The 15,056-nt window shown below is 49.2% G+C and overlaps 1 protein-coding gene across 1 annotated transcript; it reads left to right on the top strand.

Annotated features, from left to right (window-relative positions):
* The first annotated feature begins 2,253 nt into the window (after positions 1 to 2,253).
* Positions 2,254 to 13,452, top strand: LOC144094625 (acetylcholinesterase-like). Its single transcript, XM_077628547.1, has 4 exons — positions 2,254 to 2,391; positions 6,621 to 7,840; positions 10,544 to 10,851; positions 13,089 to 13,452. Exons 1-4 carry the CDS (start codon positions 2,352 to 2,354, stop codon positions 13,255 to 13,257), a joined length of 1,737 nt encoding a protein of 578 aa, XP_077484673.1. The 5' UTR covers positions 2,254 to 2,351; the 3' UTR covers positions 13,258 to 13,452.
* Positions 13,453 to 15,056: the final 1,604 nt, after the last annotated feature.

Raw genomic sequence — 15,056 nt, 5'->3', positions numbered from 1 at the left:
TGTCACACGGGACTTCTTCTCGGCCTTTGCCGTAAAGTTGTCTTATTGCACTAAAGGATGAAAACCGAAAAGGAGCAGCGACGCTGCTACACGGAAAATCCAAAGGAGCTAGAACGCGGCCTCCGTGAATGCCAAAACTCACCGCTGTGTGTGAAGCGGCGTTAGTAACATTATGAAATTAAAGCAGACGGTAATTGGTTTTTTCTACATACAATCTAAGCCAAAAGGCCGAGAAGCGACGGTAGCACTTCAGCTAAGAGTGCTTTCGTTTATGTTGGAAAAAGTAGCTATCACGATAATAAACGAGCGTTCTAACGGTGAGAAACGGATATTTTGAAACAAAGTTTCTATTTTTTTTTTTTCATCGTTCTCGGTCCGACCATGGTAGGCGCACTTTTCTTTTCGGCTCCTCGTTGTGTTCGAGAAGCGTGCTTTGTTGCTTGTGTCTTTGTGCACACAAGCAAACTCAAAACACGCACACAACAAAGAGCAAACGAGGAAAAAAACAGCAAAGCGAGATGCGCAAGCACGTGTGTGTCAAAGTGGCTGCTGAAAAGCGTTCAAGTCCTTTCTTAGCAGTGTGGATGTCTTTAGTCATAGCCTCCTCTACGGTTAACTGCACTGTAACGAAAAATTAACCATTAAATAAGATAAATTAGATATTTTTTACGGTTTCAAAACTAAAAATTGCGTCAATTTTTTATTCTTTGAGCACGCTAGCTGGCGCTGCCGTCTGGGTTGCTCCTTTAAGCAACTTTAAGGCCTCTGACGGCCGCCTTTATTGCTACGGACCTTTATCGCAAAGGTCTCGACACTTTGCCGTGTAGATGCGCGTCACGCGCCTTTGGGGCAAAGGACCTTAATTTCTAAGGCCTTACAAGTGCCCGTGTGACAGGGGCAGACGCCACACTCGTGCTACGGCTTATGAATGTTGAGCCACGACTGGTGGAAGTAGTCCACGCTTGTGCGTTGTTTTGACGCAGTGTTTTGCGCTTGATATTTGTTGAAGACTACTGATTGGTTAGAGCCACGGTGGTTTGAGTCGATATTTGGCGCGAAATGGAAGGAATGCACGCGGGACTGAGAAGAGCCCTGGGGGCGCGTAGATGGCGGCCGAAGGAAACGGTCATATCGGACGGAGGTGAGGCGGACGGAAGGCTCGCTCGGTCCAGACTCCGGCCTATTGTTTGGGAAGGCAGGGATATCTCGCTTGGCGTGGGTGGTGGCCTGGTTCCGTTAGCCTCCGGCCGTTGACTGGCGAGTGTTGGAAAGTTTCTTTTATGCTGGTCGCCCTCTCCGCTCATCGCAAAGTGTCGTCAAGTCAACGGAAACATTATCAATGAACAACAACAACATTTTTGCTTCATCATATAACTCATCTCTATACCTCAAAAAGGCTATTTTTAAAAATTCTGGTTCACCTTTGCCGAAATAGCTTGTATGCCACAAACTAAACAGGAACATGATTATTTTCCTTCAGTTATATTCTCCTTACCGTTTGCTGCGCAGAGTATGGCATCCCTGCAATATCGATCATGCGAGCTCTGCGTGAAGCACTGTTGAAGGGCGGAAAGAGCAGAAATGTTCCAGCCCTGGGTTTGGTCCGACGACAGCACCTCAGGCGCAGCTCAAGTACCGTTCTAGTGCAGTATGCGAAGTCCGATGTCCGTATTAGCACCCAACTGAATGAATAAACTAACTTCAGCAAAAACAACAACCTCCGTTTTTGTGGTTATATATAGTCGCACAAATTTCTGCGCCCTGCTGGCTGTGTGGAATCTTTGTCGTTGTTGACCTCAGTATACAGTGGCTGTTGTTATTGTTGTTTCAAAACCGATGGCACAAACTCACAGTAGGGGACTGGCCAGGGTTTGGGGCAGATACAAAAGGGGCTGTTTTGTACCGTTTTCCTCTTTCTCTTTCCCTCGGTTGCTGCTCACGAGAGGGTACAGTACCACCTGCAACTTTCCCTCGGCGATGTAATCAAGAAAAACCGCCGAAAGTGCAGCTGTCCTGTGCCTAAGTACTGCTACATTTCGAGAAGGTGAGAAAACTCGAAACGGGAATACTTGTCAACCTGACCACTATTTTCCGAACCGAGTGTAACGCGCCCTCGGAATGCGACGGAGAATCCACAGCGAAGCCTGAGGACATCATCATCATCCACAGCGACATTGGTACGACCGCGTGTCATCAGGGTGCGACCATTCGTGTTCTTCCCCGTTATGAGCAAAATTTCTGCGTGAATGCGAGGGCCGTCGATGTTGAACCACCACCTGGACAGAGACCGCCTTTCGCGCATTCCGCACCTGTGCGCCGTCGGAGCTCGGTAGCTGCTACGCTGCTCAGAGATGAACCTCAGGGTGAGATCTTTCTGCCGTGGCCTCAAGGGTGAGTCTATAGCACTTCTCGCAGCAAGCGCATTGCCACGTGCAGATTACTAGGGTGCGCGACATACAAGTCGAAGCAGTTCAAATGGAAACAGCGTGCATTTAACGCTAGCTGCTCCAGGGTGGTATGTGTGAAAACAGTCGGCCAAATATTTAGCTTACGTGCACGACCGCCGACTTCTCTGTGCTCGTGCGCCTTGTGCACCGGATCAAATTAGGGAAAATGTCAAAACTAAGCACAGTTTCACCGAGCCCATGCTTAACCTTGAGCACAGATATGTCGGCGGTCGCGCAAGATTGTTATGTATTTACTTTTGTTTCTTGAGTAGTTTTTCAGGATAGAAAGGCTGGAAAGGGGTGCATTTTTCAGGCACTCTCAAAGTATGAACAGCAGCCTTACCGCCGGCATTCCCGAGAACAAAAGTATATTTTAATACCACATGCGGGTGCGAAACATGAGGCTAACGAAAAACTTGAAAATAAGTTGTACGAAGAGAGCACAGCCAGAACCATATTTTATGTCACTGCTTGCATTTGATGTCACGGACGTCAAGACACTGAAACACCCATAGCTTCGACAGAACAGGCCGGAGCTGGTTTCAATGCCTTCTCGCAGAGCTCCTGGTTCGCCAGCATGGCGGCTGCTGTGGCGTTGGTGCAAGCTATGCATAGAAAGGGAAATGACATATTTACAACCCTGAGAGACGAAAAGAGAGCACCGTGCAATACCTAACATACCCGGGTTAATGGTATCCAAGCGGAAATCAATAGAAAAAAAAATGGGCCTGGGCGAGACATGTATGTAGTTCTGCGAATTGAGAAACGAAGGTGCAGAGTGGATTACGAAGGAAGAAAATGCACCAGAGGGACAGTCGGCTGGAACGATAAGTTTGTACAGTATGTGAATACGTCTGGCGCAGGGCAGGTATAAGAATAATAGAAGGCATTTGCTCTGTAGTGGATGTGACCGCGGGATGAAGACGACGATTACTGTAATAATTTTTTAATGCGTAAGCATTACTCACTTTGTCGTATAGTGATTTCGCCGCACCACCCTGCAAAGGGCACCGCCCTCCACCAACCCGCCTTTACCCTCCATCCATCTGCACCCTCCAGAATTCTAAATCCAGCACCAAACAAACAACCGAACTTCACTCTCCAGAACCTTCACTCATCACTAGCTTCCCACCTCCACCATCCTGAAGGCCTCCGACACATAACAAACCCACTTTTGCCCTCCGCCCACTTTCACAACGTGGTTGCCATGGGAACCAACCGGAGGGTAGTTACCTAAGGAGGAGGTATCCGCGGAAGGAGGGTACTGCGAGAGTGTAGGGAGGCGTAGCACATGTCCGGAAAGTGGATACCGTGGAAGGAGGAAGAAGGATATGGCGAAAGCAGAGGAATGCAGCTCGGTCCATCTGCGGCAACTGCTTGAAACGCGCCGCCAGATGAGAGGACCATTGGCGGTGCTGCGCTTCCAGACCGGCGGACTGGAGAGGAGACCAAGACGAAAAACTTTGACTACGAGCGGAAAACAAAAAAATAGCGCCTTATATATTTGAGGTCGCTCTCATGTTTCCTGCCACAGCATATCTTATAGTATAAACACCTTAACAGCTGCCGCTGAATCTCGTGGTAACCAGTGGTAACCACCTTGTCAATGTTTTTCTCCGTTTTTTTTTTGGAAGCGACCTTTAGTAAAATCGCCGAACGATGTTTTAAAAAACAGTGGTAAAGAATCCCTCGATCCTCATTAACTCGACCTGACATGCACATGCTTTCGAGCTCGATGGTAGTAAGCTGTTGCCTCATGGTTCGACTCAGTCTCCAGCCCACTACGCCCGCCAGCAGTCGTCCGAGGCACTATTCTGCAGTTTAGGAATAATTTACTGGCGATCGCCAGCTGTACGCACTTCAGCCGAATTGGAAAAGCCAGTCGTCGTGGCGCGTAATTATGAGGAGGTTATAAGCAGAGGAAAGGCGCTGTTGCATCCTGGATCTCAAACTCGGTCGAACTGATAGCGTTGTGGGGAAGAGGTCCGAGGTGGCATTTCTGCAGCAGTCAATTCCAACAATGCAAAATGCATGTGCTAAGAGTGTTACACCAACACATATATACGCTTCATCCCGACTGCCGCTACCTGTAGTACTAATCATCATCATCATCATCAGCCTTACTACACCCACTGCAGGGCAAAGGCCTCTCCCATGTCTCTCCAATTAACCCTATCCTCGTAGTACTAAACTCATTCGTAACAATACGGCGAGGAATCCTCCGTTTTTTTTTCGTACATTTGCGAGTTAAGCGCTACGCATAGATGCAGGTATACTCGTAAATTGTTTTCACTGGAGTGCTCAGGCACACGTGACTGCGGATTGAAGAAGTAAGATCAAGGTGCAAGCTTGCATGTTATGCGTTACAAACTCAGTAAATGCTGCATTCTGGACGGCAAGCAGTTGGTTTTTTAAGAGTGTCGATGCTGAGTCCTTGTTGACTTTGTGCACAATAATTGGTTTTCGGGGAAAGGAAATGGCGCAGTATCTGTCTCATATATCGTTGGACACCTGAACCGCGCCGTAAGGGAAGGGATAAGGGAGGGAGTGAAAGAAGAAAGGAAGAAATAGGTGCCGTAGTGGAGGGCTCCGGAATAATTTCGACCACCTGGGGATCTTTAACGTGCACTGACATCGCACAGCACACGGGCGCCTTAGCGTTTTTCCTCCATAAAAACGCAGCCGCCGCGGTCGGGTTCGAACCCGGGAACTCCGGCTCAGTAGTCGAGCGCCCTAACCACTGAGCCACCGCGGCGGGTGACTTTGTGCACATGGTTCAGAATCCACGTATGCAGTGCTAGAACTATTGATGTATATTGTTACGTGGCAGCCAGCCGAAGAAAGAGACGCGATGATCGATGGCAATGAGGTGATTTAATGGCCGCTGGCCTAGCGCCAGCGCTCCTATCCGCGCCACTGCACAGTTCGTCGTCTTCTTCGTCACACTACCCGGGGCCACCGAGCGATCGTCCCGATCGGTGACGAAAAGACGCGCGAAGTGGTGATGGGCTTCAGAGGATGGTGGGACAGGAAGAAGAAAGTGGTGAAGTGCTGGCCGACACGATGAAGGAGAATGATTCCGGGTTCGCGAAGCTTCTGGGCCGTAGGTCGCCAGGAGCCGACGGTCGAGGCCCCAGGTCGCGCCGAACGGCCTGGGCAGGGGAACGGTGTCTTCAGATGTAAGCGGCGTCTCGGGTCGGTGGGGTCGGTAGATCAGGTCATTGCGTCGGGTTCATGCAGTTCGTCGTGTTGAGTGGTCGGCGGGGGACGGGGCGCGGGGGGGGGGGGGTGCAACGGAGAGGTCGGTTCGGGTCTGAAAGGCTGGGGCACGGTCGAGTGACGCAGGCCAAGAACTCACGGCCGACGACCACAGCAGACGCAGGACGCCGAAGCTCGCCGGACCAGGATGCCGATGATACCCCGGCACCTCCACCAAATGTTACGTGGCGGCCAGCCGAAGAAAGACACGATGATCGATGGCAATGAGGTGATTTAATGGCCGCTGGCCTAGCGCGAGCGCTCCTTTCCGCGCCACTGCACAGTTCGTCGTCTTCTTCGTCACAATATTTAAGAATTCAGCCGTCCTGTTATTCAGAAGTCGTACTATGTAATAATATTTATTTGCAATAATATTTTCTACATTATTTTTCTGTTAACGTTCATATTCAGAATAGTTCTATTTAATTGATGGCAGTGCTTGGGTATCTCGATTGCGATTGACGAACCGTGATCGAGGATCGAAGTGCAGCGCGCTTGATGGGGTCCGAGAATGGTAGGAATTAGCAGAGGTTACGAAGAAATAAAAGGTGAGCTATCTTGGTAACTCTAAATTATATGTGGGCACCCAACTGCGCCATGGGGGAAGACATAAGGAGAGGTGAAAGTGCGGAGGCCAAGCGGAGAGAAGGTTGAGGTAGACCGTAAGACCGTAGTGTCTCAACATACCATGCGTCCGGCCAATGTAAGTTCCTCGTGCTGAAAAAAAAAACAAGACAGTTTGTGCAGCAACACGTGGTGCGCAGCTGTAATAAAGAGGTTCTAACCACGTTTACTGAGGGACGTTGGTGTACACTGACTCAAGCAGCACTCCATGGGAGAGGCCGTGCGACAGGGGCATAAAACGAAGAGCGGAATCGTGCTCAGCGCTCTCTTGTCATACGTTCACTCTTGCAGTGTTCGCGATAAACGTGTGCCTCCTGCTGGGAATCGCGGGCATAGTACTGCTATCGACTGAGGGCCGAAAGCACCGCCCGGAGTACACCGTCATCCCAGAAAGCAACGGGAGTCTGGTCGTCCTCACCACCAGTGGCCCCATGCACGGTGTTGAGATTACGGCACACGGCAGGACTTTGCACGCCTTCTATGGCGTTCCTTTCGCCGATCCACCTGTGGGAGAGCGGCGATTTCTGCATGCCATGCGAAGGACACCGTCCAAGACCATCACCATGGCGACCAAGATGAGGCCCGCATGCCCACAGGAGTCGTATTGGTTCAACACGGAGTACGTCAATGCCTCCAGCTTCGACGAAGACTGCCTCCACTTGAACCTCTGGACGCCCAGCTTTCACACCGATGACGCACCGCGGCCGGTTGTCGTGTACCTCTACGGCGGGGGCTTCCAGAACGGCGGCAACCACCTGGGCATCTACGATGGCAGCCATTTCGCTGCGCTTGGAGACGTCGTGGTGGTGGTGCCCAATTACAGGGTCAACGTGTTCGGCTTCTTGTACGTGGGCACGGACGACGCTCCCGGAAATCAAGGCCTTTGGGACCAGCGGCTGGCGCTGCTCTGGGTACGGGAAAACGTGCGCGCCTTCGGAGGAGACCCCGAGCGCGTGACGCTGATGGGACAGAGCGCAGGCTCCATCTCGGTCGGCTACCACGTCATCTCGCCGCTCACGCGCCACCTCTTCCAGCGGGCCATCATGCAGAGTGGCACGCCTTTCTACAAAGTCGAAGAGAACCGGCTCACGGGCCCAGAGAAAGCGCGCCGGCTGGCGGCAAGACTGTGCGGGCCACACTTGCTGCGCAGGCCCATGGGACACGTGGTTGACTGCCTGCGCAACCAGACGACCGAGAAGCTGCTGGGCGCCGTCAAGATGGTGTTGGGACTCAAGGCGTCGTCTTTCATACCGATTTCCGGGGACGAACTGCTGCCCAGTGACCCCCTGGTCACCATGGCCAACGGCAGCGCGCGTCCTGTGGACCTGTTAATAGGCGTGAATGAAAACGAAGGCACGTACTTCCTGTACAAGTTGTACAAGACTATGGGCATCACCGACCCCTTCGTCATGAGTAACAGGCAGCACGTGACCATCGTGAAGCTGCTCGTCAACTACGCCCTCTGGGAGGCCCCCGAGGACCTCATCGAGGGGCTTCTAGCCAATGTCAAGGTACGATCAGTTGTTTTCATTCACCCTTCGCGCACTCTAGCTTCCATTACCTGCTCAATTTCGCCTTCGCGGTAATATAATGAATAACACACACAGGCGTGCGAGGAGGAGGAGGGCAGTGACCCCCCTAACAGACATGGGGAAGGGGGCGCAAGTTTTCTACCATATTGCTCCTTGCTACACATAAGACATGAACGGGCGCTACCATGAACTTTGGCCCCTCATTATGAAGACCTGCGCACGCCTATGCCAATGCACGAACAAGGGTAAGCAATTTACTAGCGTCTAGGAAAACTAAGTTGTGCCAAAAAGGATGTCTTTTTTTTCTGCTTTACGAAAATTTGGTTATTGTGGTTATCACTGCCATCGTATCCCTTACAGTGCAGGCAAACGAATGAAATTGCCATACGCAGGGCGTGTGAAGAGTTCGAGTACTTCTGCGTGATGTAATGGTGTTAATACGATGTGCTACTAACAACTGCCCAATATTAGACGCCCCTTACGTCGCCTTAACTTTCCATTTGTAAAAGAGTGCTTAGAAAGAAACATTCACATTAGTAAGACATGTGCTCACTTTGGTACTGGATAAGGTATAACGCGCGCATGCAGCCGCCCGCATCATCTCAAATGTCCGCACACTTTCTACTCGGAGTCATGGAAAGAGATGAACGTTCACTGAGGGGCAGGCAGGTCATCGGTGCTCACGGCATCGTTTTGTGAACGTGCGTGGCTGTATAGACGACTTAACAGCGTGACCGATGGCGTGACTACATGTGCACACCTTCCTCGACGTATTCACCTTGCAAGAGCACTACGCGAATGACGTGAGGCGACCACTTCCTCAGTGTGGTTGCCATAGCTGAGCTGAAAAGAAAAAAATAAAAAAAACTGAGGAGTGCGAGTACAAAATCACACCGGGCCCCCTAGGCCATCTGCAATCATTTTTTTTTTCAGCTCAACACACTATGTGAAAGGTTCCTCGAGTGTTTAGTGTGTGACCCAACCCTCTCGAAGCTTCTCGCCTTCGCAAGCAAGGCATCCGTATACAGTCGGCAGCCTGGGTAATTATTCACTGTAGGATAAAGGTTGCGCTCTCCGGTTAGCCCTATCATGGATAGCATTTTTTTTATGTGCCAGTAAGTTACCTTTTTTCCGCATTACATGCCCTGCTCAAGACTATCTCCTACTTCTCTTTTCTGTTCCCTGACCCATTCCTTATTTTCTCTGCCTCGTGACGTTACCCCAATAATTTGCTTTAGTTCAAAGGTACGCACTTGCGCAAGGAAGACGAGGAAAAACAAAAGTAGCACATAACACATGTCCCCAATTTCGTTTGTGCACGCGTCTTCCTTGCGCAAGTATGTGACTTTGAAGCAATTAACCAACTCACCCATACAAAAAGTACTAATTTGCTTTTCTTTAGCTATAACGCTGTGCTGCTTAAGTCTGAAATAATTGGTTGACACGAAGGCTCAATTGAAGAAGTTGGAAAATACGAAACGGAATGCAGTTGTATTTTGCCCTCATCCATTCACAACTGGTGTATTGCAATTTAGTGTGGGGCACTTGCAACAAAACTGACACAGCCAGATTATTATCATTACAAAAAAGAGCTCTGCGCGCATGTTCTCCTAATCCTTCCTCAGGTGACTGCTTATTACAGTCCTTCAATGTTCTTCCATTCCCACTGTGCTATAAGCTTTCAGTTGCTGTTCATATTTATCATAAAATAAAGCAGGACATCACATCTTTCAGAAACAAGTACGTGAACAGAAACATACGCTATAGTCTGCGAGTCACGTCTTTTATTTCCACTCGTGCCCGGACAAACTACGGCACCGAACACATTGATAACCAAATTTCTGCAGTTTGCAATGTGTATCCTTCCATAATTGACGAAGCTGTAACTTGTAAAACCACTTGTCATTTCAAAAAGAAAATGAAGATGCTTTTTATGCGTACGACTGACCCATCAAATACTTGTGCTATGTAGTGTTTACAGTGATAGCCTCACTCCTGCCATATTTTCTATTGTGTTGCGAACTGTAGCGTTACTGGTCTTTTTCTTTTCTCTTTGTTATCCTATGTGCCTTCATTAACTTTCAACTACTGTGAAAATTGAACTAAAGAGCTTGTTGAGTTTTAATGAATGTAACCACCCTTTTGCCTTTGATGTGTGATCCGGGGTGAGGCCTCGTCAGGAAGAATGCCAGCAGCTTCTTCCTTTTGTCTCATCTCGTGGGCATGTACTGTGCATACAAGTTCATGTCTGAATAAAATGATCGATTGATTGATTGATTGATTGATTGATTGATTGATTGATTGATTGATTGATATTTCAGTAGCCTGCGAGCATGCAACGGCGGTAGCCGGAAGTTCAACTAACCGGTTTTGTGTCCCACCGATCCGGAGTTACCCACCCTGTTGTTTAATGCCCCGCAAAGGGTTAAAGGTTTATAATGACGAGGAATGGGGACGAACCCGCGCCCCTCTTCGAATCCCCACACCAGCTTCCTGGACGGAAGTGCTCTCACTGGTCATAAGCTGCCCGGCAACCCCTCCGTCCTAACACAATAAATTAGCTTGTCCCACTCTATACCCTACCGTTCCGAAAAAAAAAAAAAATCTGGCATACGTTTCTACCTCCCACATCTCGAATTTACCTATGCCCGGTGTACAGAATAAGGCTAATGCCCTGTGCAGGAGGGGACGTCGACGCCGGACATAGTGCGACACCTGGCCGACGGAATCGGCGACGTAGCGATGCGCTGCCCGACGCTGTACTTCTCGCAGTTCATGCTGCGCCAGCAGGGCTCGCGCGTCTACCACTACGAGTACGGCTACCGGCCGCAGAGGGCCACCTTCTGGCCGGCCTGGATGGGCGTCACGCACTTCGACGAGTTTCCCTTCGTCTGGGGATACGTGTTCGACCGGCCCGAGCTGGTCGCCGAGCGCGACACGCAGTTCAGCCAGCTGGTCATCGGCCTCTGGAGCTCGTTTGTCCACAACGGGTAGGCAGGGAGGACGCGACTACTTCGCAGCTCATACAGTAACGCGCCTGTGCACGACAGAGCATACAGCGCCGATTTCCACTACACTCTAAACAGAAAGGAGTAAGAAGGGAGTAAACTGTCAACTAGCGCACTCCCTCCCTTTGTACTCCCATATAGATGTGTTCGTGTTTAGAGTGTATCGTGGAAAACGTAGCAACAGCGTTAAACCTTTCAGGCGCCATTTATCATCTAGATTCTAAACAAATATTGGTCGGCGTAAATGCCCCAGCCCTCAAGAAAGCCAGTTCGTTTGTTTTACAACGAAAAACACCCATGATTATTTTACACAATTGTTTACGAACTGACAATCTCCTACGTATTTCTCTCTCGTTGCCTGGATCGGTGGTCACCTGCCCTAATTAAGTACATATATTCGCTTATCGCTTCCAATGCTTCTCAGACGTAGACAGTCATCCTTATTACCCCAGACTGCTAAACAATATACGTCAGCTTTTGAAGCGAAAAGCTTCACTAGGCTCGTCAACACCGGGCTTCGCGTGAGCCACACTACAGATTTGCCACAGCTGCGCATGCGCGAAACCGAGTGACGTCACGCGGAGCGCAGGTGGTCGCTGCTGCCGCAGCCGTCGTAGCCACCGCGCGCTGACTCCGTCGTCTGACCGTGAAACCGAGTGACGTCACGCGGAGCGCAGGTGGCCGCTGCTACCGCAGCCGTCGTCACCGCCGCGCGCTGCCTCCGTCGTCTGACCTTTCGCCATTGAAGGAGAACACCCAGAAGTGGTAGCGTGGGAGTTGGCTCAAAAGCAGCGAAGATATGGAAAGTGCAAGGCTAGACAAGCGGCTGAAACGCCAGAATCACGAGAGGCACGCCTTGTAAACGGCGGCAAAAGGATAAAAAATCAAACAAAACAAGTGAGCCGACGGCGTTCATAGAGTTCATTGGCGTTGACAACTTTGCAGGAAACTCCGTTCATTTTCACGAAATGAAAGGCACAAAACCGGCTCCGTGGGCCAGTGGAGACCTCAATCTCGCTTTTCGATTTGTATATCCTGGATTAGCTGGGCTAATCCATATTTTTTCCTGTTAATCTTTATACCCACCATATCGATGAAGTCCAGCTTTCTTAGATATCACTTTCAACTGCGAGGCAAATGTGGATTATTGCTACATATCGTTATTAACAGATTGATGGGAATGTTCTAACATTCCGATGCATAGCAAAATCTTGCTTTTAAAACTGCCACAGAAAACAATTGGGTTGCGTTTTTGACAATAATTAGCAGAAAACTACGGGCGTCCCAAAGAGGAATGTGCGGATAGATTGATTCTTATCGTGCAGTCTTGCAATATGCGAAAAACATGAGTTGATAAACAGCATTGCGCTGAAAAAAATGCGCTTGCCTAGAATTTCTGGGTATACGCACACTTCCAATCACAAGATTGGGAAGCATTTACGCAACCGCTTAGAAACACTTCCGACCGCCTAACAAACCCTCTCGCGGTGAAAGTAATGGCCATCGCTTCCATGATTGTGGCAGAAAAAAAAAACTTGAGGGGACACTTGAGCTTTAATCGGGTATTGATTTAAGGGAGGCCTGAGCGAGAAAGCTTTTATTAAAGCAGCGCACATCTCCCCCTCTTTCTAGGTTTTTTTTTTTGAAGTATTAAAAGCGCCCTTTATTAATGTTGCCTGTGGATCTTGACCTGAAATTGATGACTTTTTTTTTCCCTCGGCAAAGGATTTTTATACAATTTCGCCTGCCTAAATCACGTTCCTTGTATCAATGGCAAGTCCTTCAAGGGGCTCGTTCTTATTGAGTGCGCATGCGCGCGAGAGAGAGAGAGACAGAGAAAGAGAACGCCACGGGACAGAAGCGCCTCTAATGCACCGAACAAGGGTAATAGACTAATGTGGCAACAAGAGAGGGAGCGCTGCGAAGCGATTGGCAGTGATTGACACAGAAACTGGAAGCAGGAACAAATTTATGGGTCATTCTGAGTGGAAAGCGGTGGGCGCCATGTATTTCTCGAGTTTTCTTCGACGAAAACGTAAGGGTCAGTGCAGTTCTCTCAGGCAAAATTTCTCGATGTGTGAACATTGCTGAACTGCTTCGTGATAATGCGGCTCCTTTTGACGGAGGTTCTTTTTTGCCATGTGCAGTGTATAGTGTTCTTGATGGGCGCTATGCCACACGAGTACCTTCCTTGTTTGTTTTTTCGCGAAACCACGCAGCACCATAAGCGCGGGAAGCACGCTGTGGCCAGCCAACGAGAAGCAGCTTGCCAAGTCCCTGCGGCTTGTGGAGCAGCCCAGAGTGCAGGACGTCAGCACGACGCCGACGTGCACCGTACTGCGCAAGTATATCGTGCCGTACAAGATGAAATACGCGGCGCAGACCTAAGCTCCCACTCGGTGATGACGTCCGGACAGTGTATGCTTCCAAAAACGGCGGGGAATAGTATGCGCCCAGTAGGCATGCAGAAGCGGGTGCAAGGAGATGCTGCTCCGAATAAAAGACGTGCTCGTTTGACGTGCAGCACGACAGCAGCTTAAATGGTGCCGTGCTGTCCTCTCGGTCGTACCTGTCGTACCTTTGGGGGCCTCTTCTACAAACGTACATGTTGCGTCTGAGGATTAGGTTAATCATTTTATAGAATCAAGGACAGGGCTGTTACGGGCTGGTTGGTACACGCTGACGTAAATGATGCAACAGCGCTAAGACGGTGCAAAGGGAACGACACAAACAACCCCCCCCCCCCCCCCCCCCCCCAGCGTTTCTGTCGTTCCCTTTGTCCCGTCTTAGCACTGTTACATTCTTTCCCCCAGTTATGGCGCGGAGGAAAGTGGTCAGGTTACCAATGCCGCATAAACAAAGAGCATTGGAAATCATATAGGTTTGATGCAAGAAACTGACTGCGTTTGTGTCCAACTGAACACATTATTTCTTCCATATACAAATTAGCATTTCAACAAACATTGTAAAATAAAATTTAAGCCGCGCAACACAATCGGTTACAGCGACTGATTATACTATATGCACGGTTTCCTTACAGTAATACAAGTGTAACTTTGCTCTCTTCTACACGATGCCGCAGCCACGGATCTTTGCGAGAAAGAAATGTTCATTCGTCGCTTTTTGAAAATAAATTTGCCGAATCACCCAAAAACTCTGAACCCTATATATGCGTCACGTATACTGAACACAACCGTTTCGTGTTGTGTCCGACTTGGGACCAAGGAAACATCCCCAAACAGTGGACAGTCACAAGGAAACGGTAGTCAAACTTATTTGCAGAATATAAAGGTAAGCAGGTAACTAGCCCCCCTCTTACAAACATTTCTTAAGGCAGTCCATAGACTGTATATACAGGGTGTTTCACCCAATACTTTATTCAATTTTTTAAAAATAGGTTTGAGTAAGAAGAGCTGTTTTTCCGACATGCCAATGCCAGCGGTGCAGTACATCAAAGGTAGTGAGCTGGAAAGTTGGGCGCGTTGATTCATCATGAAAGGTTGCACGAAAGGAACAAGGACGAAAGGAAGAAGCAAGACACGACACGGGCGCATTTTTCGCAACTAGAACTTTATTGAAAAGAACACAATATATACCCACCTCATAAAAAGGTAGGCCGCACGACTGGCCCGCCTAGGGTCACAACTCTTACACCTGTGGCAAATTTGGGCACTTCACCTCCTCGCGAAACGTCGCCTGCTAATGAAGCCCCACGAAAATTGTCACGTTCTGGCTACCTCGACGGTAAAGAGGCAGTTCCGTCTCTATCGTCGAGCATACTACGCGAGGCCCGACCTCTGGTTCCATGCAGTAGATCACCTGTAGCGTCTTATAAGACACGCGTTCTTTCGTACGGTTCCATCATATAACCCCCCATTACAGGCAGCACAAACTGAAATATAAGACGTCTTCAAAGCAACTGTCCAAAACGAAACAAACGGCTAGAAAACGAGTGGAAAATCCGTTTTCAGCTGGTTAACGTCTTAAATCAGTCATGTAGCTCGTCTAATGTCCGCGTCAAAAGACGTTTCGGATCCTGTTTTCTAGGCGTAGTCATGGAAAGTCTAAAAATTGACTGCAGAGTACCTCCTCTAGACGTCGTAAAAAAACGTCTAGACATGAGTAATAGGAAAACCTTTTCTGTACGAATTCAGATAGTTTAGATGTTTGCAATACAACTTGTAGCC

This window comes from Amblyomma americanum, chromosome 6 (genome assembly GCF_052857255.1).
Source record: "Amblyomma americanum isolate KBUSLIRL-KWMA chromosome 6, ASM5285725v1, whole genome shotgun sequence".
In the NCBI taxonomy this organism is placed as follows: domain Eukaryota; kingdom Metazoa; phylum Arthropoda; class Arachnida; order Ixodida; family Ixodidae; genus Amblyomma; species Amblyomma americanum.
Note: the sequence above shows the minus strand (reverse complement) of the source record. Positions and strands in the feature narration are given on the sequence as shown.

Coding starts and splice junctions, on each gene's coding strand:
- LOC144094625 (XM_077628547.1), top strand. CDS start 2,352: ATGAACCTCAGGGTGAGATCTTTCTGCCGTGGCCTCAAGG. Junction 2,392..6,620: donor TTTCTGCCGTGGCCTCAAGG/GTGAGTCTATAG, acceptor TCACTCTTGCAG/TGTTCGCGATAAACGTGTGC. Junction 10,852..13,088: donor AGCTCGTTTGTCCACAACGG/GTAGGCAGGGAG, acceptor GAAACCACGCAG/CACCATAAGCGCGGGAAGCA.